This window comes from Hipposideros armiger, unplaced genomic scaffold (genome assembly GCF_001890085.2).
Source record: "Hipposideros armiger isolate ML-2016 unplaced genomic scaffold, ASM189008v1 scaffold_238, whole genome shotgun sequence".
Lineage (NCBI taxonomy): Eukaryota > Metazoa > Chordata > Mammalia > Chiroptera > Hipposideridae > Hipposideros > Hipposideros armiger.
Window position 1 is genome coordinate 1794337 of NW_017731588.1, and position 23175 is coordinate 1817511.

General features: G+C 37.7%; 1 protein-coding gene across 1 annotated transcript in view; it reads left to right on the plus strand.

The window, feature by feature from the left end:
• TRPC4AP (transient receptor potential cation channel subfamily C member 4 associated protein) overlaps positions 1-23175 on the plus strand; it is a 72755-nt gene that overhangs the window by 17785 nt on the left and 31795 nt on the right. Inside the window, exons 4-8 of the mRNA XM_019655172.1 lie at positions 3543-3600; positions 5560-5615; positions 8676-8804; positions 12489-12696; positions 20233-20418. Of these exons, the coding sequence (XP_019510717.1) occupies positions 3543-3600; positions 5560-5615; positions 8676-8804; positions 12489-12696; positions 20233-20418 (637 nt within the window). The remainder of the gene's footprint in view (positions 1-3542; positions 3601-5559; positions 5616-8675; positions 8805-12488; positions 12697-20232; positions 20419-23175) is intronic.

The window sequence follows — 23175 nt, forward strand, 5'->3', positions numbered from 1 at the left end:
ACTGTGAACAGCCGTCCAGAGGCCGATGACTGATCTGCCTCACCCGGGAAGAGCGCAATGAGGGTGCCAACTTGGGCCAGTGAAGCAACGTCCTCCACAACTAGACTGAAGAACAAAGGACAGCAACTTGTCTGTTTCCCTTCCCCCAAGTCCCCAATAAAAAAAATAATAAGAAAAAAAAGAAACTATATGTTTTAGCTGTTACTCCCCTACTCCTCCAGCCGCCACCCCTATCATCAGCAACTATTAATCTACTTTTTGTCTCTATAGATATTTTCTTGTGGATAGTTAATGAATGGAATCATATAATATGTGGTCATTTGTTACTGGCTTTTTTCACTTAGCTGCATGTTTTCAAGATTCACCCATGTTGTAGCGTGCATCAGTACTTCTTTCCTTTTTATGGTTGAATAATACCACATTTTGTATATCCATTCTTCAGTTGATGGACATTTAGGCTGTTTCTACCTTTTGGCTATTATGAATAATTCTGCTGTTAACATTTGCATACAAATTTCTGTGCGGACCTAGATTTTCATTAATTTGGGGTGTATACCTAGAAGTGGGATTAATGGGTCATAGGATAACTGTTATGTTTAATACTGCCAGACTGTTTTTCAAAGCAGCTGCAGCATGCCCACCAGCAGTGTATGAGGTTCCGGTTTTTTCACATCCCCATCAGTACTTGTTATTATCTGTGTTTTTTATTATAGCCATCCTAGTGGGTATGACGTGGTATCTCATTGTGGTTTTGATTTGTATTAGCTAATGGTTTTCAGCATCTTTTTATGTGCTTATAGGTCATTCATATATCTCCTTGGGAAAATGTTGATCTCCTTTTTCCATTTTTAAATTGGGTTGTCTTTTTATTATGTGTTCTGAGAGTTCCTTGTGTATTCTCTTCATAGTTTGTAAAATTTACATTCTTCTGTGAGTGAGATTGAATATCTTTATACGTGTTTATAAATTGTTTCTTTTTCTGCCAATTGTCTGTTAGTGTCTTTTGCATCCTTTCTATTTGGTTATTAGGCTTTTCTCTCTTTTTTTTTTTAAGATTTTATTGGGGAATTGGGGGAGTGGAACAGTGCTGGGGAATCAGGGGAAGGGGAACAGACAAGTTGCTGTCCTTTTGTTCTTCAGTCTAGTTGTGGAGGACGTTGCTTCACTGGCCCATGTTGGTGTTATCATTGCGCTCTTCCTGGGTGAGGCAGATCAGTCACCGGCCTCTGGACAGCTCATGGCAGCTCTTGGCAGCTCACACCGGCTGCTGGCCGCTCACGCTGGCTGCCAGCCACACACGGTACCTTATGGCAGCCCACTGCAGTAGGGGCTGCAGCCTACACCATCACCGGCAACTCATGGCAGCCCAGCTCCAGGTTGAGCAGTTGTTCACCATCTTAGCTGTAGAGGGCAGTATCACTGGCCCTCATGTGGGATCCGAACCAGGGCCCTGCTGCTCAGAGCTGGCGTCCCAAGCCAGCTCTTAACTGACGCACCGCCCAGCTTTTCTCTTTTGATTTTCTGTCTTAGTTCTTTCAGGATGCTGTAACAAAATGTTACAGACTGGGTAGCTTATAAACAACAGAAGTGTATTTCTCACAGTTCTGGAGGCTGGGAAGTCCAAGATCGTGGCACTGTTAGATTTGGTGTCTGGTGAAGGCCCTCTTCCAGCCTTTTCCTGTGTCCTCACATTGGAAGGGGTTAGGCATCTCTCTGGAGCATCTTTCATAAGGGTATAATCCCATTTATGAGGGCTCTGCCCTCATGACCTAATCACCCAGAGGCCCCACCTCCTAATGCCATCACATTAGTATTTAACATAAAAATTTCAGGAGGACACAAACATTCAGGCCATAGCAAATTGTAGGTACTCATAATTTTTTTAAGGTCCTTGTCATATGTGTTGTATTTTTTTTTCCTAGTTGGAGAATTGAATTTTGACATTGTTCATGGTCCTTTTAAATGTGGAAAGGTTTACTTTTTAGGTTGTCAGATTGATTAATCTTTTCCTTTTATGTCTTCAGACTTTGTTTCTTGCTTTTTCCATTGTTGGGTTATAAACTATGTCCATGTTTCATTCTAATATTTTAAAGTTTTTATCATATATGTTTAAATATTTGCACCCTTCCAAATTTATTTTGCTATAATGAGTAAAGGGCTGGGATCGTACTTTTCCCCCTTGGATATCTGTCCTTACCCCATCACTGGGATGGAGCATGAGGGAGGCTTTCAGGGTGTTGTGGTTATTCTGTATCTTGATTTGGGTGGTGATTATACAGAAATGATGTTCACTTTGTAAAAACGGGAGCTGTACACTTAAGATTCCCTCTCCTCAGCAGTTGCAAGTTGCAATTGCCCTTTACCATTTACCTACTAGTCAGCTCAAGGGACCCCCCCCCCAACCCTGCTTCACTTCTGAATAGTTCATCAAGGAATTTACTTAATAGAAACCATGGTGTTTATGGGAAGAGAAAGAATAATGCGGGTCTCTCGCCTGATGTCTATTTTTAGTGAAAACGTGGCCTCCTATAGCAGGTGTCTATCCCATCTTAGGACGTCTTTAGATCAATTGCTCTTGCTTTTGTGGGGTTTTTCACTCCTGCTTTGAGCTAGATTAACTTTTCTAGGAATCTGTCTGTTCATACATATGGGCTTTTGCATGGGTCAGTTTGCTCTTCACTAACCTTTAGTTGGGTGCATTTTTCTTGCTGAACTCCCTGTTAGATCTTGTTGGTTTTATAGCGCTCAAGTCTTCTGTTTCTCTGCTGTTGCCTAGCTGTCCATTATTGAAAGAGAGATATTGAAGTGTTCAACTGTTATTTTTGAATTGTCTGTTTCCTTCAATTCTGTCAGCTTTTGCTTCATTTATTTTGAGGCTCTGTTGTTAACTGCATCTTTGTTTATAATTATTATATCTTCCAGATGGATTGACCTTTTTATCATTGTAACTTGTCTTTCTTTGTCTCAACAGAATGGGTTTTTAAATGCATGTTTATTGTAAACAGTTTAAGCAACATTTTATGTATTGTACATAAAGTATATAAAATGAAAAATGAATGCATATTACCCATAACCCTTGTAGAAATCAGTATTGACAGTTTATGGTGTATCTTTTGAGATCCTTCTTATAAACTAACATTTATAATACAACACAAATGTTATTTAAGCAAAAGAAGAATCATAGTAGTGATAATATGCTCCAGCTTTAAAAATTTAAAGCCACATTGGATCCCAGGATTACCTAATCTGATATGCTTTTTTTTTTTAAATGAGAAAACTGAGGCCAGGGAAAGGCATTGACTTATCCAAGTTTACATGGGGAATAGGTGCCTGAACTGGGTCTAGAACCCAGGTTTCCTGACTCTTAGTATAGAGCTCATTCTGCTAAACCTCACTGCCTTCTGTCTGTGTTGGGAACAAGAGGGTCTTGTAATACTGTGACAAATATTTGGGCTGTGAGTTGTCATGGCAAAGATTATTTTATGAGTTGTGCTTTTAATTAATTTTGAAGATTTTATTTAAAAAAAATTTTTTTTTTATAGCTCCTTGTAGAAATTCTTATGAGGCCTACAATCTCCATCCGGGGACAGAAACTGAAAAGTAAGTATACTTGTAAGCCACTTCCTCATTTCCAAACCTGCTGATACAGTGGTTTCCAGGAGTTTCTCTTCTTTCTTAACACTTAACAGTGAGGACATGCCTTACAGTCAGCTGCAGGACACTCTCTCCACCCCAAAATAAGCAGCTGTATTTATCCATTTTATACTAGATAGAAGTTCAGATCTGGTGCTTTAAAAGAAAAAATGTGAAAACCACTGGGCTAAAAGAATTGCATCTTTGTCTTTTCTAATAGTCCTTGGGTCTAGCTGTGTTGTTGTTTTTTTAAAGTATTTTTTGTTGTTATAAAGGTGATATGTGCTCTTTGTAAAAAGTTCAGTCATTACCAGAGTGCATATAGTAAAAAGTGTAAAAGTGTTTTGTTAGTTCATTATTTCTTAAGCTGGGTAGTGCGTGTATGAGTATTAGTCTTCTGGATAACTTACACGTTACAGATATTCTTTTTAGGTATTCAAAATTTAATTTAAAAAAAGAGTAATGAACTTTACTTAGCATTAAAAGCCAGAGATCACTTAACATTTGATGAATGCCCTTCTACAAATACCACAAATATATATATTTTTTTAATAAAAAAAATTTCTCCCTAACATCAATATGACATATGAGACCTTTGTATGTATAGTAGTGGTTAAGAGGATTCATATTCATCTCTGATGTCTCAGCTTTGCTTTGTACTTAAATTGGTTCTTTTTTTCTGTATCTACCCTCATAACCCTCATATCAAGCAGCATCTTATAATTACTTGGTGGTATACTTATTATCTCTTCTCCCACTAGATTTATAAGTTCGATGAAGGCTGAGACTTTGCCTTTTTTATTTCCTAACCACTGTATATCCTATATCTGTTCTAGAGCAGGTGCTGAATAAATATTTGATGAATGAGTGGATTCCAATTCCCTTCAAAAATGAAAGGTCTCGAAATACTGAAATATACTAGTCTGGTATTCCAGCCTGCTTTGAAGTTATAAAATAAATAAACCAGAAAGTCCCAGCAGGTTGAAAGGTAGTATGAAGGGTACAGGATACTTGCATTATCTCAAGATTATATCAAATAACCCATCTGGTCAACTAGGTTGACAGGACTGCCCATTGGTATCTGAGAGGGAGACCTAGCATTTTTAGAGGCTGTAACAGCAGCATAGGAACAAATGGAAATAGTTTTTTAAAAATGAAACTAATGCCAAACAAAATACTTTGTCCATGGTTCATACTCCCATTTTATTATCTTCTGGTTTGGGATCATGACAATTTAGTTTGTTTTTTTGTGCTACTCTCCTGTTGCTGCTAGCAGAGAAGTAGCTAGTTCTTTATTGAACTTTGTAGGTCAGGCATTAAAAACCATTTCCCCAACATAAATGACAAAACAAAACACTCGGTGAGTCTGTGGTAAAATGATATCGTTGTTTGCTGCTAGTAGAACGTTCAGTTGAAATTTATAATGAGCCATCAAGATGTTTATACTTTGGATTCTAGTAGTTCTGCTTTTGGAAATGTGTCTTAAGGAACCAGTTCAACATAAGCCTAAAAAGGCTATACATATATACATATGCATATACAGTATACACATATATATTATTTATGTTTAGCCTATTTAAATAGCAAAAAAAAAAAAAAGCCCTAAAACAAACACAACCCCTGATATATCTAAGCAAGCTACATGGCTTATTTTAGATAATGATACCACTACAGGTTGAAATTATTAAAGACTATGAAGCATAATAAGAAAATGGCTACTACAGCAAAGCAAAAACTCTACAGATTGGTTTGTAGGTTCTGAGGGCACCATGAAAATCTTTGGGAAGGACTGGAAGGAGATATGCTAACAGGAAAAGAATCATCTTGGAGGGGATTATGAGGAACAGTTCTTATTTTCAAAAAATTGAATACTGTTACACTATCTTTTCAATGAGAAAAATAACCAGTTATTCCCTTCACTTTCAGTAAGTGATGAAATGTCCAAGGACTGTTTGAGCATCCTGTATAATACCTGTGTCTGTGTAAGTACTCCCTGCCTTTGGTGCCACATTTATCTCTCCACCACATCTGCAATGCTTGAGAAAGGAAGATTCGAGTAAGGGTGGTATATATGACAGGAGAGCCATGTGCAGACATTGGGGGAATGTGCCTGAGAACCAGAACCAGCAGAGAGAATTTCATAGTATAGTTGACCCTTGAACAACACAGGTTTGAACCGTGCCGGTCCACCTGTGTATGAGTAGACCTGTGCAGTTCAAACCCATGTTATTCAAGTTTCAGCTGTATTTTCAATCCTTTGTTAGGAATCATCCTATGCAGAGAGCTGACTGTAGTTATATGTGACTCTTCAAATGCACGTAACCCCTGTGTTGTTTAAGGGTTAACTGTAATTGTTAAGAGCCAGGGTTGCTTCAGCAGGTACTGAACTCTGGAGGTGTCCTGTAGAGACTGAACAATTCCTTGTCAAAGGGATACAAGCATTGGAATAGCATCTACAACCTTTAAGATGCCTGTTAATCTTGTTATGCTTATTCCTTCATTTTCCTTGTTAGAAAACAAAACAAGAACCAGAGCCCCATTCATATATGAGCATGACACTTAACTAGGTTGACCCCTGAGTGAGAAAGAATGGTGACTAAAGGAAGCAATTCGGTGAAAGAAAAGAGCATAGTACTTAGTACTAGAACTTGTTTTTGAGTTCTAGCTCTTGGCTTAGTGCTGGTTAGTTCACCTCCCTGAGCTTTAGTTTTTTTTGTCAGTAGAGTGCAGTTAGTAATCACACTAACATCATAGCGTTGTTGTGAGGACTAAATGAGATGATAGACGTGAAAGTACTTTGTACAGCAATATACAAATGTTAGTTGTTATTAGACATAGCATCTGTCTGTTGGGAACTTCTGTGGTAAACTATAAATAGTGAATCATGATACATGGCAGAACGAAACAAGTGCTGTCATAGAAGTGAAACTTGTGTGCTATGAAAATGCAAAGGAACATTTAATTTAATTTCATTTCTTGCCTCATTCAAAAAAAGATTTTCAGGCATTTTACCGGAGTAGGTAAAATTTACCAAGATCATAAATTTAGAAGAGGTAAGAATGAAAAGGAGAAAATAAGGTGAGGATATAAGACACATCCAGGAATTGGGCTGATAGGAAAATGTAGACCATAAAATCATCTGTATTATGGATGGGGCACAAATTTGCTTAGCAACCAACACAAATAGGGAAACATGTTTTAACACTTACACAGCTCAGCATCTATAACAGTGCTGTGCACCAGAAATACACTGCAGGCCACTTACATTACTTTAAATGTCCTTGTAGCCACTTTTTTTTTTTTTAAGTAAGAAAAAAGTAGGAATAGGTGAAGTTAACTTTAATAAGTTTGAAGTTTAAAATAAATATAAAGATATTTACATTTCTTTTGTTGTTTTTTGTACTGATCTTTCAAAATCTAGTGGGGTTTTTTTGTTTGTTTTTTTTTTCCCATTAAAAATAGAACTACCTTATGACCCAGCAATTTCACTCTTGGGTTTTTATCCAAAGAAATCCAAAACACATTAAAAAAAACATATGCACCCCTATGTTTATTGCAGCACTATTCACAATAGCCTGGAAACAATATATGGAAACAACCAAAATGCCCATCAATAGATGATTGGGTAAAGAAATTTTGGTACATTTATACAATGGAGTGTTTACTCTGCTGTAAAAAAGAATGAAATCTTACCATTTGCAACAACATGGATGGACATAGAGCATATTATGCTAAGTGAAATAAGTCAGACTGAGAAAGACAAATTTCGTATGATCTCACTTACTTGTGGAATCTAAGGAACAGAATAAACGAGCAAACAAAACAGAAATACTCACAGATACAGAGAACAAACTGATGGTTGCTAGATGGGAGGGAGGTTGGGGGATGAAGGAGAAGGTGAAGGGATTAGAAAGTACAAATTGGTTGTCACAGAGTAGTCATGGGGATGTGAAATACAGTATGGGGAATATAATCAGTAATGTTGTAAAGATCATATAGGGTGCCAGGTGGGTACTGGACTTATCGGGGGGATCATTTCATAGATTATATAAATGCCTAACCACTGCGCTGTACACCTGAAGCTGAAGTAGAATAATATTGATTGTCGACTATAATTAAATACATATGTATGTATATATAATGTAGTCAAGGTATGTAAAGTACAGCATAGGGAATACAGTCAGTGGTATTGTAACAGCAATATACGATGTCAGAGGGATAGACTTGGTGGGGTTATCACTTTGTGAGGGGTGTAAATGTCTAATCATTATGTTGTTTTTGTATACCTGAAACTAATATAAAAAAAATAAAATTAAAGAAAAAAAGAAGGATAATATATCCAACTTTAAAATAATTAACACAATTTAAAAATCTAGTTTGTGTGTGTGTGTTTTTTTACACGCTCAGAGCATATCTTAATTTAAACTAGTCACATTTCAAGTGCTTAATAGCCACATATAGTTAGTGACACAAATAGGCACAGACAGATCAATAAGATAAAAATAATCTAATTGTTCAGGAAATGCGCAATTATTTTTGCAGCTAAGACCAGTAAGAAATTGTCCTTATAAAAAAAACCCCAAAAAACACTATATGATATAATTGACTCCATCGTGTATGGCTTTTAGAGTTGCAAATACCAGTACCTCTAGGGATTGGGCAGAAAACGGGAAATGTTTGAAGTTGCCTGTTTTGTGCAAATTGTGACTAACCTGGAGTAAGCGTGTCCTGCCTTAAAGACATTTAAATTCAAAATTTTGTAAGTACTTCTGGGCCTCCTATATGCTAGTTTGTAGCTCCTGATTTAGATATAGGCAGATACTAGGCCTAGAAACGATGATGTTTATCATGAAAATCTCCTCCCCAGAAAAATGCATTTGCACACAATGTTTTGTATATAGTTTTAGGGATTTAAGGCCTCAGACAAAAATTCCTGATGTAACGGGGGATTGTGTTTCCAGTGTCTGGAAGGGATATCTTGCTCTTGATAATTTTATTTTGTATTTATAACCTATTCTGCCTTTTCTCTTCCCTTGTGATAGACGGAAGGAGTTACAAAGCGTTTGGCAGAAAAGAATGACTTTGTGATCTTCCTGTTTACACTGATGACGAGTAAGAAGACATTCTTACAAACAGCAACCCTCATTGAAGATATTTTGGGTGTTAAAAAGGTGAGCTATGTGCTCTGGCAGGTAGGTAACCAGATGGGGGAGGGTGCTCAGACGATTAGATTCTGAAACGTGAATTAATGTACTTTTAAAAACAAAAATCCTTCCGTACTCCTAATGTTCAGTTTTTTGTGTGTGTTACTTAAATATAGTCAGGTATAAACTAGGCTATACTCATTATACTAATGGGTCTTAGATGGCTAAAAAAGCTAAACAAATATACAAATTGAAATCAAACTAATTACAAAACTCAAGTTCAGATTGACTTCATGAATTTAATGTGATGGCCAATGTTATTTTGCTGAAATCAAATTGCCCCTCACTCACTAATTATCATAATGCAGGATCTTTTTAGCATACCTGTATTGCTCTTTGCTGTGTAATGACTTCATTCTCCTACTACTTTTCTATATTTGAACTGCTGTGAAAGCTTCATTCATTAGGATATATTTCCCTTGGTGGTGATGTTTGACTTTCACTTATTAAGTTCACCTCAATTTTTTCCCATTAGTCAACAGTTAAAGTTAATTGACACCAACACAGGAGACAGAAATATGAGCACTGAAGTCTTGCCACTTGGTTGATAAGATGGACATTCAAATATTCCAGAATATGTTTTAAAAAAAAAAACAAAAAAGAAAAAAAAAACTATGATTGAAATGGAAACACTAAATTAAAAATTTATCATTGAGAACTCACCCCAAAAAACCCATCTGTAGACCTCTGTTAGAGAATCCCTATATTAGATTTTTGATGTAATGCTTGTTGGGAGCTAGAGCTTCCCCATTCCTTGTACCACACCTCCATGTCGGTTGCAGGTTTGGCAGATTTCTTTCTCTTACCTACTGGGAAGGCAGGAGCAGCCTCCTAGAGCTGCTCTTGGTGGGAGAAGGGGACCCACGTGCATTGTGGTGACCCAGCTTTAATTCCTGTCCTGCTGCTGCACTTCCCCAGGCCCTGTTTGTATCGTCCAGGCAGAAGATGTATAAGCGGCCCATTGTTGGAACACGTTGGAAATGTGTGCAGGTCCCAGACAGACCCTTTGTGCCCTTTGATAAAAAGGCTTTGTTAGTTTCCCAGTGCTTATGTGCTCCAGCCAGTGTGTGAGAGAGAGCGTCCATGGCGGAAACTCCAGACTCCCTGGCAGTGTCAACATAGGAGCTCAGATTTGCTGCTGTGTTACCAAAAATGGTGATGAGTTTTGCTAGGCACGATGGGTACCTTGGTGCAGTTTGGGACGGGGTAGGAACCCACATAAAGAAGGCCACAAACCGCGAAAAGGTATTTGTAACCCATGCAACTAAAGGGTTGGTATTCAGAATTTATCAAGAATTCTTACAAATTGGCAAGAAAAAAACAAATAAATAGCCCGGTACAAAAATGGGAAATGATTTGAACAAGTATTTCGCAGAAGAGAAACAAATGGTCCCTGAATATAAGAGAGGACGCTTAACTTTATTGATAATCGGGGAAATGCCCATCAAGATCACAATGAGAGAGACAGCAAATTTGGTGAGAGGGTATATCATTGGCAACACTTCTGTACCGATGACACTTTTTTACATCAGCAGAGTGTGTTTCCCTTTCTTTCGTTGTCTGGTTGAACATACACATACTCTGTGACCCATCACCTAGCTGTGCACTGCCCTGAGAGCCATAGCATCAGTTATTGTGGCTCAGGTCGCGTGTAACCTGTGCCCTGGCGCACTCTGGGGGAAGCTGTATCCCACAACAGTCATTTTTACAAATTAAAACACGAAATTGAAGCCATGACATTGTGGAATCAGTTCAGTGGATCTGCCAGCTAAATAGAAAAGATTGAAGTGAATCATGTAAGAGTATTGTTTTAAGAAGTTTTTGTTTTATATTTATACACATTTATACACTCACAGATGTATGTTTATGGGTTGTTAAGGAAATTTTATTTCTTTTCTTGGGTATTGTCAGAATGGCTTGGAAGCCACCACCCCAGAAAAACTGCACATGTGCATCAAGAAACACTGAGGAAAAAACTGAAACCAAGGCTACAATCCATCAACAGGAGAATGGATAAATGTTTTCACACGGTGGAATACAGGCATACCTCGGAGACATTGCAGTTCTCTTCCAGACCAGCACAGTAAAGCCGAGTTGTCATCTTTTTGCTGGTCTTGCCTTCAGTTTGTTTAAAATTGGTATCTGTGCAGTGCAGTAAAATGAAGTATGCCTGTATTATAAAGTGGTGGAAATGAACGAACTGTTGCTGTAGGGTACACCATAGCTGAATCAGAAATTACTGCTTGAAGTCAGTTACAGAAGACTGCATATAGTATTATACACTATATATAGACTGTATATATGGTCATTTTTATAAAGCTCAAAAATAAGCAAACTCAAATACATAAGATAAAACATTTCTTGAAGGCAATGTAGTAATAAAATTGAGGGTAGTAGTTACCTCTGGCAGAGAGGCACAGAATGTGATAGTAAAAGCACACACAGCTCTTCACTTTGTTGTGCTTCATAACATATATTGTATGTATCATAATTAAATAAAAATTAAAATACAGCTGACCCTTGAACAATGAGGGTTTGAACTGTGCAGGTCTACTTATATGCAGATTTTTAATTAAAAAAGAAAACAATTTTTTTTCTTCCTTAAAATCTGCAAATGTGTGTTACATGAACTTTTCTCATTTTGAAATATCCTTATATTCCTCAGATAATATTTGCTACCTTTCCTCCCACTAATTTACTTATATTGGATTGGGTATTTCTCTGTCACAGAGAATATTATAACCAAATAACAAAAAGCATTTCATAAAATTCAGTACTCATAATAAAAGCTAGGAAAAGAAGGAAAATCCCTTAACTTCATATAGGATATCTATTAAAACATAGCAAACATTAAACTTAATGTTAAACTTTGGAAATATTTCAGTTAAAGTCAATAAAAAGGCAAGAATGCTTATCACTTACTCTAGATAATTGGTTACATGTGCATATGCAGAAGGAGACACAAGAATTTTCATTGCCACATTGTTTAATCGTGAAAAATTATAGTTCACCTGAACATATATGTATATATAAATGAGAATTGTGAAGTAAAACAATGAAAAATGAATGAACTACTTATATTAGTGTAGTTAAGCCTCACTGTTGACTGAAAAGTAAGGTGGTATATGATACCATTCACACTGTGCACACAGAACAATACCATGTATTTTTATGAAAATATAAGTATAAAAATGTGCGGGAATAATAAACACAAAGTTCAAAATAATGATTACCTCTGAGAGAGAAAAGTGAGTGCAATCGAGTGGGAAAAAACAGGGGCCTTTAGCTGTATTTGAAATACTTTATTTCTTAAAAAGAAAACATCTGTAGCAGGAATGGCAGTTTATGATTGATAAGACTTGAGTGTTAGGTATTTTTTTTTAAATAGGCAAAAGGAGCCACATGTGCAAAGGTAGGGTTTAATCCTCAGACCAGTCCCATGAGGTAGGTTAGTCCCATTTGACACATGAGCAAACAGAAACTCAGAGAGGTTCTACAATAATTTACCTAAGGTTGCACAGCTGCAAATTGTGGAGCTGGGATTTGAACCTAAGTGGTCTAGCTACCAATCCCCATTCTTAGGGCAGTGCAAAAGAGGAGCACATCCAATCTCGAATGAACTGAGCACGGGGATTGTTTTGTCTTCTGTAGGAAATGATCCGACTAGATGAAGTCCCCAACCTGAGTTCCTTAGTATCCAATTTCGATCAGCAGCAGCTTGCTAATTTCTGCCGGATTCTAGCTGTCACCATTTCAGAGATGGATACAGGGAATGATGACAAGCACACACTTCTTGCCAAAAATGCTCAGCAGAAGAAGAGCTTGAGCTTGGGGCCTTCTGCAGCTGAAATCAACCAAGGTAAAGTCTCTAAACTCTCAGAATTTTAAGATTGTAGATCTTAGACCTCTTCCTAACACATCTAGCTCTTTCAGTATCTCTAAAGATTAATCCATGTGAGGGTTCCTAGGGTCCACCTAAAGTATATAAAATTTGTGTGTATTTGTTCATTATTTTGGGGGGCCAAGTCCATAGACTTCATCAAGTTTTTGAATGGATCCAGAATCTCTAAAAAGTTAATCATTGTTTATCAGAGTTATAAATACCTATACCTTTTGATCCACTAACTTCTCTGGGCCTTTATATATATATATATATATATATATATAAGAGCAGTGCGTCTCAACCGTCCTAATGCCGCGACCCTTTAATACAGTTGCTCATGTTGTGGTGACCCCTAACCATAAAATTATTTTCGTTGCTACTCTATAACTGTAATTTTGCTACTGTTATGAATTGTAAATATCTGATATGCAGGATGTATTTTCATTGTTACAAATTGAACATAATTAAAGCATAGCAATTAATCACAAAAACAATATGTAATCATATATTGTGAAATATTTATTTCTAATTACAAAGAAATGAAATTTTGTCTTGAAGCATGGAGACGGATAGAGGAGCAGTGTCTCAGTTCCTAAGGCCATCAAAAATATGTGTTTTCGATGGTCTTAGGCGACCCCTGTGAAAGGGTCATTCTACCCCCAAAGGGGTCGCGACCCACAGGTTGAGAACAGCTGTATTAGAGAGAGAGAGAGGGAGAGAAAACACAAACACAAGGTTATTCATTGCAACATTGTAATTAAAGACTAGAAGAAACTAGCGAACTGTTCAACAGACTGCTTAATTTATAGAATTTTTTTTTAGAAATTTTATTGGGGAACAGTGTGTTTTTCCAGGACCCATCAGCTCCAAGTCAAGTAGTTATTTCAATCTAGTTGTGGAGGGCGCAGCTCCTTGGCCCATGTGGGAATCGAACTGGCAACCTTGGTGTTATGAGCCTGCGCTCTAACCAACTGAGCTGACTGGTTGCCCTATAGAATATTTTTATAATGGAAAATTTTATAGCTTTTAAGAAAAAAGAATGAGCAAAATCTCTATGTACTGATAGATACAGAAAAATCTCCAAAGTGTATTAATGGTAAAAAGGAAAATGCAGAACTGTGTGTATAATATAACTTTTTATATTAAGGCAGGGATGGGGGAATAAGACCAAATGTATTTACTCATATACAGTACGCATAAAGAAACAAAGTATACAGAAGAAACGTAAAGTGGCCACCTGTTATGTATGGATGGCTGGTAACTGGATGGATGACAGCAGCAGCAGAAGTGGGACTTCTTGGTATATTATTTTATATATTGTTTGATTTTAGAACCACGTGGGTATATTATTTAAATTTTAAAAATACTATTATAACCCATCTACCCCACCTATTGCTTTTTGGTAGCAAAAGAACTGTTCAATAGATAAAATATCCTAGTCTGAGCAGATTTTAGGGAAATGGGGCATATGTCTGTTTTTGTCACAAGAGTATAGATAATTCATATTTGAACTAAAGCATTTATGTGTCTTACAAGCTAGTTCTTGAACATTAACAGGCTAGAAATACTGTCGATGCAAAAACAAAACATACCACTGTGTACCTAGGGTTAACCAGATAACCAAGATGAAATAATAAACATTTATCATTAAAAAACAGCAGTAGGAGGGCCGGCTGAATGGCTCAGTTGGTTAAGAGCTCACTCAAGAGTGCGAGCTCTGAGCAACAGTGGTTCGATTCCTGGCCCGAGTTGAGCTGCTGCTGAGCTGCCAGCAGATAGCAGGATGGCTCAGCTAAAAAAAAAACAACAAAAAAACAGCAGTAGGAAAAGTATGATCATCCTACGGCAGTTCTGATAATGTTCTGAAAACAGTGCTGTTTCTAAAGTCCAGTTGACTGAGTATGTGTTTTCTCAGGCTGAGCTCTGCAGAACTGCTAAGAGCTACCCAGCGGCCTGCCTTCTAAATACTGAATACGAGTGCCCCATTAACTCTGCTAATGTTCTAGTTTAGTTATGAACACCAGATGGTCATAACTGTACTTGTAGGTTACTAGAATATAATTTTACACATTTTAGTCACACGTAAAAACAAGTATGTGGACTTGACGAACCCCAGGTTAGTGGTTCTCCCTTCAGGCTGTTTTTCTCTCCTTAGTCCATAGATCCAAGGCCTTCCTTGGTCTGTGTAGGCTTTCCACCCCACCCCACCCCCACCCCTTCCTCTTTTCTTATGACTTTTGAGGAGTACTCAGGTTAGTAAATCACAAAATATACATTCTTAACGTGAATTTTATCATAACTAGATGATACCTCAAAGCTGATTTAAATCTACACATACATATACACTCACATTTGTTAATCTCCTGCTATGTGCAAACATGGAGCTAACTGCTTCACCTAGAAGTGATTTTATGTAATCCTCCAAAGCAGCCCTGTCAAACAGAGAGGAGTATCCCATTGCACAGCTTAGGAAACTGAGGGTCATAAAGATTAGTGCCTCTGTGTGCTGAGGCACTAAGTAACTGTCATCTTTAGTTGCCCATAAGGAATCTGTTCTGGCAGATTATTTTTATCCTGTTAGTATCGATTACCTTCATATATCTATTTGTAAGCTGACTTATAAAACCAGCATTACCCATCATCCTTGGGGAATGAAGCATTCTTAGTCAGTTGGTCTCTTAATTAATTGAGTTTTAACCCCAAGCCCAGTTTTCTTTGATTTGGGGGATTAAAAAAGGAAAGTCTTAATGAAATACCTATGTTCGCTTTCGTACCTGTGTGGCTAACCCATGTGATAATCTACATGTGCTATCTGGTTGCAGCTTTTGGGATAAAGCTTTATGAAATATTGTATTTTAGCACATGATGTTGTACAGTGTGTAGCCCTTCCCGATTCTGACCATAATTCCTATCTCTCTGCTGCTCCATTCACACACTTTTTTTTTTCCAGTCAGATACCCTGGGAAGGTGAACATAATTAAATCATGAGTAGATGAGAAAGATCATAGTCTTCATTGTTGTCATTCTTTAATTGAATTCCAGTAACAAATACTTTTAAATAGAGGTGTGTGTAATAGTCAGCTCTGGCTGCCATAACAAGATGCCACAAACTGGGTGGCTTAAATAACAGAAATTTTCTCAGTTCTGGAGGCTAGAGGTCCAAGATCAAGGTGCCATGAGTGTTGGTTTTGGTGAGGTCTCTCTTCCTGGCTTCTAGACAGCCACCTTCTCGCTGTGTCTTCATGTGGCCTTTCTTCTGTGCATGTACGAAAAGAGAAACCTCTGGTGTCGCTTCCTCTTATGTAATGACACTGGTCCTGTTGGATTAGGGCCCCGCTCTTAGGACCTTCCTAAAGGCCCTGTCTGCAAAGACAGTCATATTGTAGATTAGGGCTTTCAACATGTGAGTGCAGAGTGGGGGGTGGAGTGGAGACAAGCGGACACAATTCAGTCCATAACAGTTTGGAAAATGGAAGTGTGTAAGATGTTGCCAAAATGTGTTTGTTTTGTTGTAAATATATTGTAACTGTGAGCTAGTTTTCTTGCCCAGCGAAATAATGATTTATCTTATCTTCCTGTAGCTCGGATAATAAAAATGTTAGAGCCCTAACATTTTGGGATTCTCAGACTACTAGTCCCTTTTATTGATTCAAACTTGAAAAAATGACTCCACCTGGGATGGGAAATCATTCAAGATTTTAGAGATGAAGCCACAGGCCAGATAAATTACCAGTTTATAGGTGACACTGAGCTGAGTGGGGCTGATTTACGTAATACATGAGCTAGGATGGAATTCTGATCATCTCAGAGAGCTGGAAAGCAGGGCCTAAACTGCGAGAGGAAAATTTATAGGAATATTTGAGAAAAAGTGATGTTTTAATAAATAAGAGGCGAGAAGAGGTCTGGTTTTGCAGAAATTCTTAGAAGTAGCGGGTGCTTTAGTTGTCAGCCAGTTTAACATTAACCAACAGTGTGTGAGAGCTACTAATAAGGCTGGGAGAATTACAAAGACTCTACGATGCTGGGGTGCCAGTCCCCTGAGACTGTGTATAAGTTGGTGAGTATAATTGAGCCAGTGTTTTGTTTTGTTTTTGGTGGGGGGAGAGTCCATCCCTTTCATCAGCTTTTCGAGAGATGAGTGATGCACAAAAGCTGAGGAATTTCTGGGGTGGGAGTCAGAGTCTCAGAACCCTGAATCCTGGCAGGTCACATGTGAAGGGCTGTGTTAAGTGTGCAGGGTGTGAAGACTGGGTCTTAGGAACGGTCTTGTGAGGAACGGTTAGAGAAACTGGAGCTCTTTACCCTGGAGGAAAAGAGGTATGAGAGTAAAAATCCAGCTTTGTGAAGTTTTTCATGTAGAAGCCAATCTCTTTTATTTATGTTTTTTGGAAAAGATAATATGTATCTAAGATTTTAAAAATAATTCATAAGTTATAAAAGGAATAGCAGGTGTACAGTAGAAAGTTTGTTCCCCTCCCCACGGTAACCTGTTAACCATTTTCTCAGGTGTCCGTCCAGAGAGACTCTTGTACATGCCCCATCATGGGGGTGGAGGAGGGGAAGAGAGATTGGCTCCTCCCTATTTGTAAAATAGCTCCATTCTGCCCCTGGCTTTGAACTTCACTTTACAAAGCATTCCATTCCAGTACATATGGAATTATCTGATTCCTTTTTATAACTATATAGTATTCCCATATATGGGCATATCACAGTTTATCTAGTGATGGAAATTTGGTTTGTTTCAAGTCTTTGTTCCTGCAAATAACCTTGTGTATAGAGTATGATGTGTGGGATATTTGCCTTTTAAACTTTGATAGATGTTGACAAATTATACTTCCTAAGAAATTACTGGTTCATCTTCCCACTCTGTATATCCTTCCCAGTACAGGGCTTTTTTTAACTTCTTGGTATTTGTCAAATTGATAGGTAAAAATTGTTATCTCAAAAAAGACTAAAACCAAAAAAGCTATCTCAATGTATTTTTTTTTATTGAGGTGAAAGTCACTTAACAAAATTAACCATTTAAAGTGAACATTTTCAGTGGCATTTATATTTACAATGTGTACAACCACCACCTCTGTCTAGTCCCAAAACAGCTTCATCACTCCAAAAAGAAACCCCATATGCATTAGGCAGTTATTCCCCATTTTCCCCAACTCCTGACAATCACCTGCTTTCTGTCTGTGGATTACCTATTCTGGATATTTCATATAAATGGAACCATACAATATGTGACCCTTGTGTATCATGTATCATGCTTCTTTCACTTAGCATGTTTTTTAGGTTTATGCTATAGCATGTCAGTATTTTATTCCTTTTTATGGCTGAATAATATTCATTGTATGTATATACCACATTTGTTCATCCGTTCATTTATTGGTAGACATTTCGGTTGTTTCCACCGTTTGGCTATTGTGAATAGTGGTGTTGTGAACATGTGTGTACATGTATTTGAACACTTGTTTTCATTTCTTTTGGGTATATACTTAGGAGTGGAATTGCTGGGTCATATAATTCTGTGTTTAACTTTTCAAGGAAAAGTTAATTTGTAGTTTTAATTCACTTTTTTTTAATGAGGTCAAACATAGTCACTCACTAATGTATAGAGGATGGAAAGAGGGCTAAGATTATTTGCCTAGCTCTGTGCTGGTACTGAATTTATATGACTTTATGTAATCCTCCTAACTAATTATTTTATTTTCCTTTATTTTATTTTTAAAGAGTTTTCTTTAATGTAGTATTCTTTTGTATTTTACGTTACAAGTTTTCATTATGGGAAACATATAAAAGTAGAGATATATGGGTATATGTAACACATACAACTGTATAACAATCCTCATTTACCCATCACCTAGCTTCAACAATTGTCAGCTGATGGCCTGTCTTTGGCTCTACCCCCATTCTCTTCCCTCCTACCTTACTTTGGATTATTTTGAAGCAAATCCCAGACATCATAAAATTTCACCTGTATATATTTCAGTGTTTTTACAAGATAATGACTCTTTTTAAACATAACTCCATGGGAGGGGAGTTGAGGGGCTGGGTGGAAAAGGTAAAGGGATTAAGAAATACAAATCGGTAGTTACGCAGTAGTCACGGCAATGTAAAGTACAGCACAGGGAATATATGCAATAATACTGTAATAACTGTGGATAGTGCCAGGTGGGTACTAGGCTAATCGGAGTGGGGATCACTTTGTAAATTATATAAATGTCTAGCCACTATGCTGAAATGAATATAAAATAATATTGAATGTCAACTGTAATTGAAAATAAATAGTAGAAAAGATAACAAAATAAAACAGATCGAATACCATATTATTCCCTCCCAAATTTATAGTGATATCTTTATATTATGAAATATTTAGGCATTTATTTTTGATTAGATAATATATTTACATGATTAAAAATAAAATCTACGAATTCAAAAAGGTGTTCATTGAAGTTTCCCTCTGTTCCCATTGGCCTAATTCTCTTTATCTTTAGCAACCACTGCTGTTTTCTATTCCCCCAGGAAGATTTAATGTACACACATGTAAATATGTACATTATTTTAAAGGTTAAATGATGGAGTCAAGATTTGAACCCGGATTTCTCTGCCTTCAAAGTTTATTGTGTTCTCTTGTGCTGATCAGAGTTTCCATCTTACTCATTATTGTGAGTAAAATGGGATTAGTAGAAACAGGAGTTGGGTTATAGGAGTTGGCAATTATTCAGTTTCTAAATTTACACCCCTCCCAAAAAACAGGCTTGTCTTTTTTCTTCCTGCTAATACTTGTTTGTTACAGGAAAATCAAACTATAGATTAGTAGTTTTAAAAGAAGCATTTATATCGTCTCCTACAAAGAAACAGCCACAGGAAATACCTGGGTACATATCTTTCCATTCTGTATGTATATTATGTGCATATTTTAAAGAAGCAAAGTTTTAAATTTTTAAAGAAAATAGGCTTAAGCCAATAATACTGTTTAATAATTTATGTTTTTCTCTAACAAGTAAATTTAAACATCTTTTGGAGTCACTGCGTAAACATGTATGTGTCATCGTTTTTAGTGTCTGTTGTGTTTCATTATATGGATGCATCATATTTTATTAATATGCTATTTATGAACATGTAGTTATCGCCACCTTTTTATTATAGAAACCACACCAATGAACATCTTTTTACAGCTGTTTTTGTATATATAATTGGTTATTTTCTTATGGTAAATTCCCAGAAATGGACCGCTTGGCTTAAAGACACACAGGTTTAAGGCATAAATGTTATTCCAATTTATATTTGCACCAGTAGACATAAGAAAGCCTGTTACCCTACACCTGCTAAAATTGATCTTGGTTCTATAGCTTTATTACTAATTTACCTTTGCATGGCATTTCATTTGAAAGGGAAGCTGTAACTGAATAGCTGCTGTCAGGTTAAAAATCATTCTTGTCACGCAGGTGAGGAGCAGGGTATTTGTTGAGGGCTTTAGAGCTGGTCTCTTGAAAATTCCCTTTTTTCTCTCCTCGGCAGCGGCCCTTCTCAGCATCCCTGGCTTTGTCGAGCGGCTTTGCAAGCTGGCAACTCGAAAGGTGTCAGAATCCACGGGCACAGCCAGCTTCCTTCAGGAGTTGGAGGAGTGGTACACATGGCTAGACAACGCTTTGGTGCTAGATGCCCTGATGCGAGTGGCTAATGAGGAATCAGAACACAGTCAAGGTACTTGGGGTGCATCTTCTGAGAGGTGGGGCTTTCCCGTGGGTTCCTGGAGCCATTCTTGACCTCTTTTCCAAGAAGGATAAATGGAAACTTTCTCAAAGTAGAATTTTCCTCAGGGCAGTCCTAGATGATAATTGTTAAGGTTCTTTTGAATAGCTAGTGATAACCTCTTTGAGCTCCTTTAAAGTGAACTTGATTGCAGGGAGAATAGCTTTGTTGCACTAGCGGAGGGACTTGTCTGAAGCTAATAACCACAGCATTCTTAGGAACCCAGAGTGTTCTTGCTCGGTCTCTTCATTCTTTAATCTCCTTTACTCTTTTCTGACGAGGAGGCTGCCTAGTAAAAGTGTAGGTTCCTGGACTCAGCTCCAGCTACCTGGTGAGGGACTATGGCCCATCTTGGGTCACTCACTCAACCCTGAAGCATTTGACTCTGTCCAGATGGTACAAACCCAGGAATTCTCTCTATAATCATGCAGGTAAAAGTGAAGGGAGGAATTCTGTTTTGGGGATGGCAGTGTGCCTGCTTCCCCAGTGAAACTATAAACAAAACTTGTAAAAACCACAATAACCTTCCATGTAACGTCTGGAAATTGTTCTGAGAGTACACAGTAAATGAAATATTTCTTTAAGAAAATCTACTAAAGGGGCGGCTGGTTAGCTCAGTTGGTTAGAGCACAGTGTTCATAGCACCAAGGTTGCTGGTTCAATCCCTACATGGGCCATTGAGTTGCGTCCTCCACAACTAGATTGAAACAACCACTTGACTTGGAGCTGATGGGTCCTGGAAAAATACACTCTTCCCGAATAAAAAAAATTTTTTTTTAAATCTAAAACTCAGAACAGTGAGAGTTTATGACAGTAGAAATAATGATTCATGGAAGTTCCATTCTGGGCAGGTGTGGCCAAAAAGACAGGACTGCCTTGGCTCCCAAAAAAGTATTTGGTGTTTAACTGGGAGGAGCAGGCTGCCAGCTTTATAATCCCCTCCAGCTCCAAGTTGAAGAGGCTAAATACTTGATTCAGTATGGCTACGAGGTCAAGGGCTCCTTTTTTCCTCCTCCTCCTCCCCCAACTTTTTTGAGATATAATTGACATATAACATTGTAAGTTTAATATGTACAGTGTGTTGATTTGATACATTTATATATTGCAAAATAATTCCCACCACAGCATTAGCCAATACCTCTGTCTCATCACATAATTACCATTTTTTGTAGTGAGAACATTTAAGGTTTACTCTCTTAGGAGTATTCACTAAGTATATGATACATCATTAGCTATAATCACCATAATGTACATTGGATCCCCAGAACTTGTTAATCTTATAACTAGAAGATTGTACCTTTTGACCAATAATCTTCTCACTTCCCCAATCCCTGGTAACCACCAGTCTACTGTCTGTTTCTCTGGGTTTGGGTTTTTTATATTTTACATACAAATGATATCATATAGTATATATCTTTGTCTGACTTATTTCTAGCATAATGTCAGGGATTCCTTTCCTCTACCACCTACATTATACACTTATAATATGGAAGCTCCACCCCAGTCCCAGCCCAGGACAGACAGGTCAAGAATTCTGTGGTCCTTTTCACCCTTGACCCAGCTCAGTAGGACAGAGGTTCCACACAGGGAGAGGCAAGCTGAGAAGACTAGAAGCTACCAGCTCCCATATGGTAGCACCAAGATTTGGGAGGGGTGGCGGAGAGTTAATAGGTAAGAACAGAATGTGGGGAAGTTTGAGCCTAAGGGCATTTTAAAAAACAATGTAGAGGTTGGTAGTAAGCAAATAAAAGAAGGCGCCTAGCTCTTTTTAATTGAGAACAAAAAGCCAAACTATATGCTAGCTAGTTCACCAGAGAGAACCAGGGAAAGAGACAGATAAGAAGAGAGCTCTTCTGAGGTTAAAAAAAACACCCACAGTCTCAAAAACTACCCCTGCTTGATTTAATTGAATCAGACTTTGGAGCAATGAATGCTTCAAGGCATTGTCAAAAGCAGTAGAGCATTCAGCCAGCAACTGGGGGAGCCTGACAGCTGAGTTTCATACCACATGAGGCAGAAAGCTTAACAGAAAGATCAGAAAAAGAACCAGTCAGAGAGAGTCCTGCTAAAACACTCATCAGGGATTTGGGGCACATGCCCAAGGCTGCTCTCTCTGAGGCACAACACCAAGGCCTCACCAGTCCTTGGAGAAATAGACTTGACTGAAATAGGCTAGCCAGGTCACTAAACAAATGACCAAGAAAACAGCAGCAAGCCCGGAAGGGAAGAAGGGGACTCAGTATCCAGAGTTGCTACAGTATTTACCTAAAATGTCTAGTTTTTTTTAATTAAAATGTATTGGGGTGACAATGGATAGTAAAATTACATAGGTTTCAAGTGTACAAAATGTCTAGTTTTTAATAAAAATTGTGAGATATGCAACGAAACAGGAAATTATTACCCATACAGAGGAGAAAGCAGGCAACAGAAATGACATGAGAGAGCCCAGATATCACTTAATGCAGAAGAAAGCATTAAAGTATAGATAAAGGAATAAAAAAACACATGAGCTATATAGGGAATAAAAGTAAAAAAGGCAGAAGTAAATCCAGCTTTGTCAATAATAACATTAAATGTGAACGGGTTAAACAATTCATTCAAAAGACAGACTGTCGGGCCGGCCGAGTGGCACGATGGTTAGGAGCTGGCTTGGGACGCCAGAGGGCCCCGGTTCGGATCCCACATATGAGGGCCAGTGACACTGCCCTC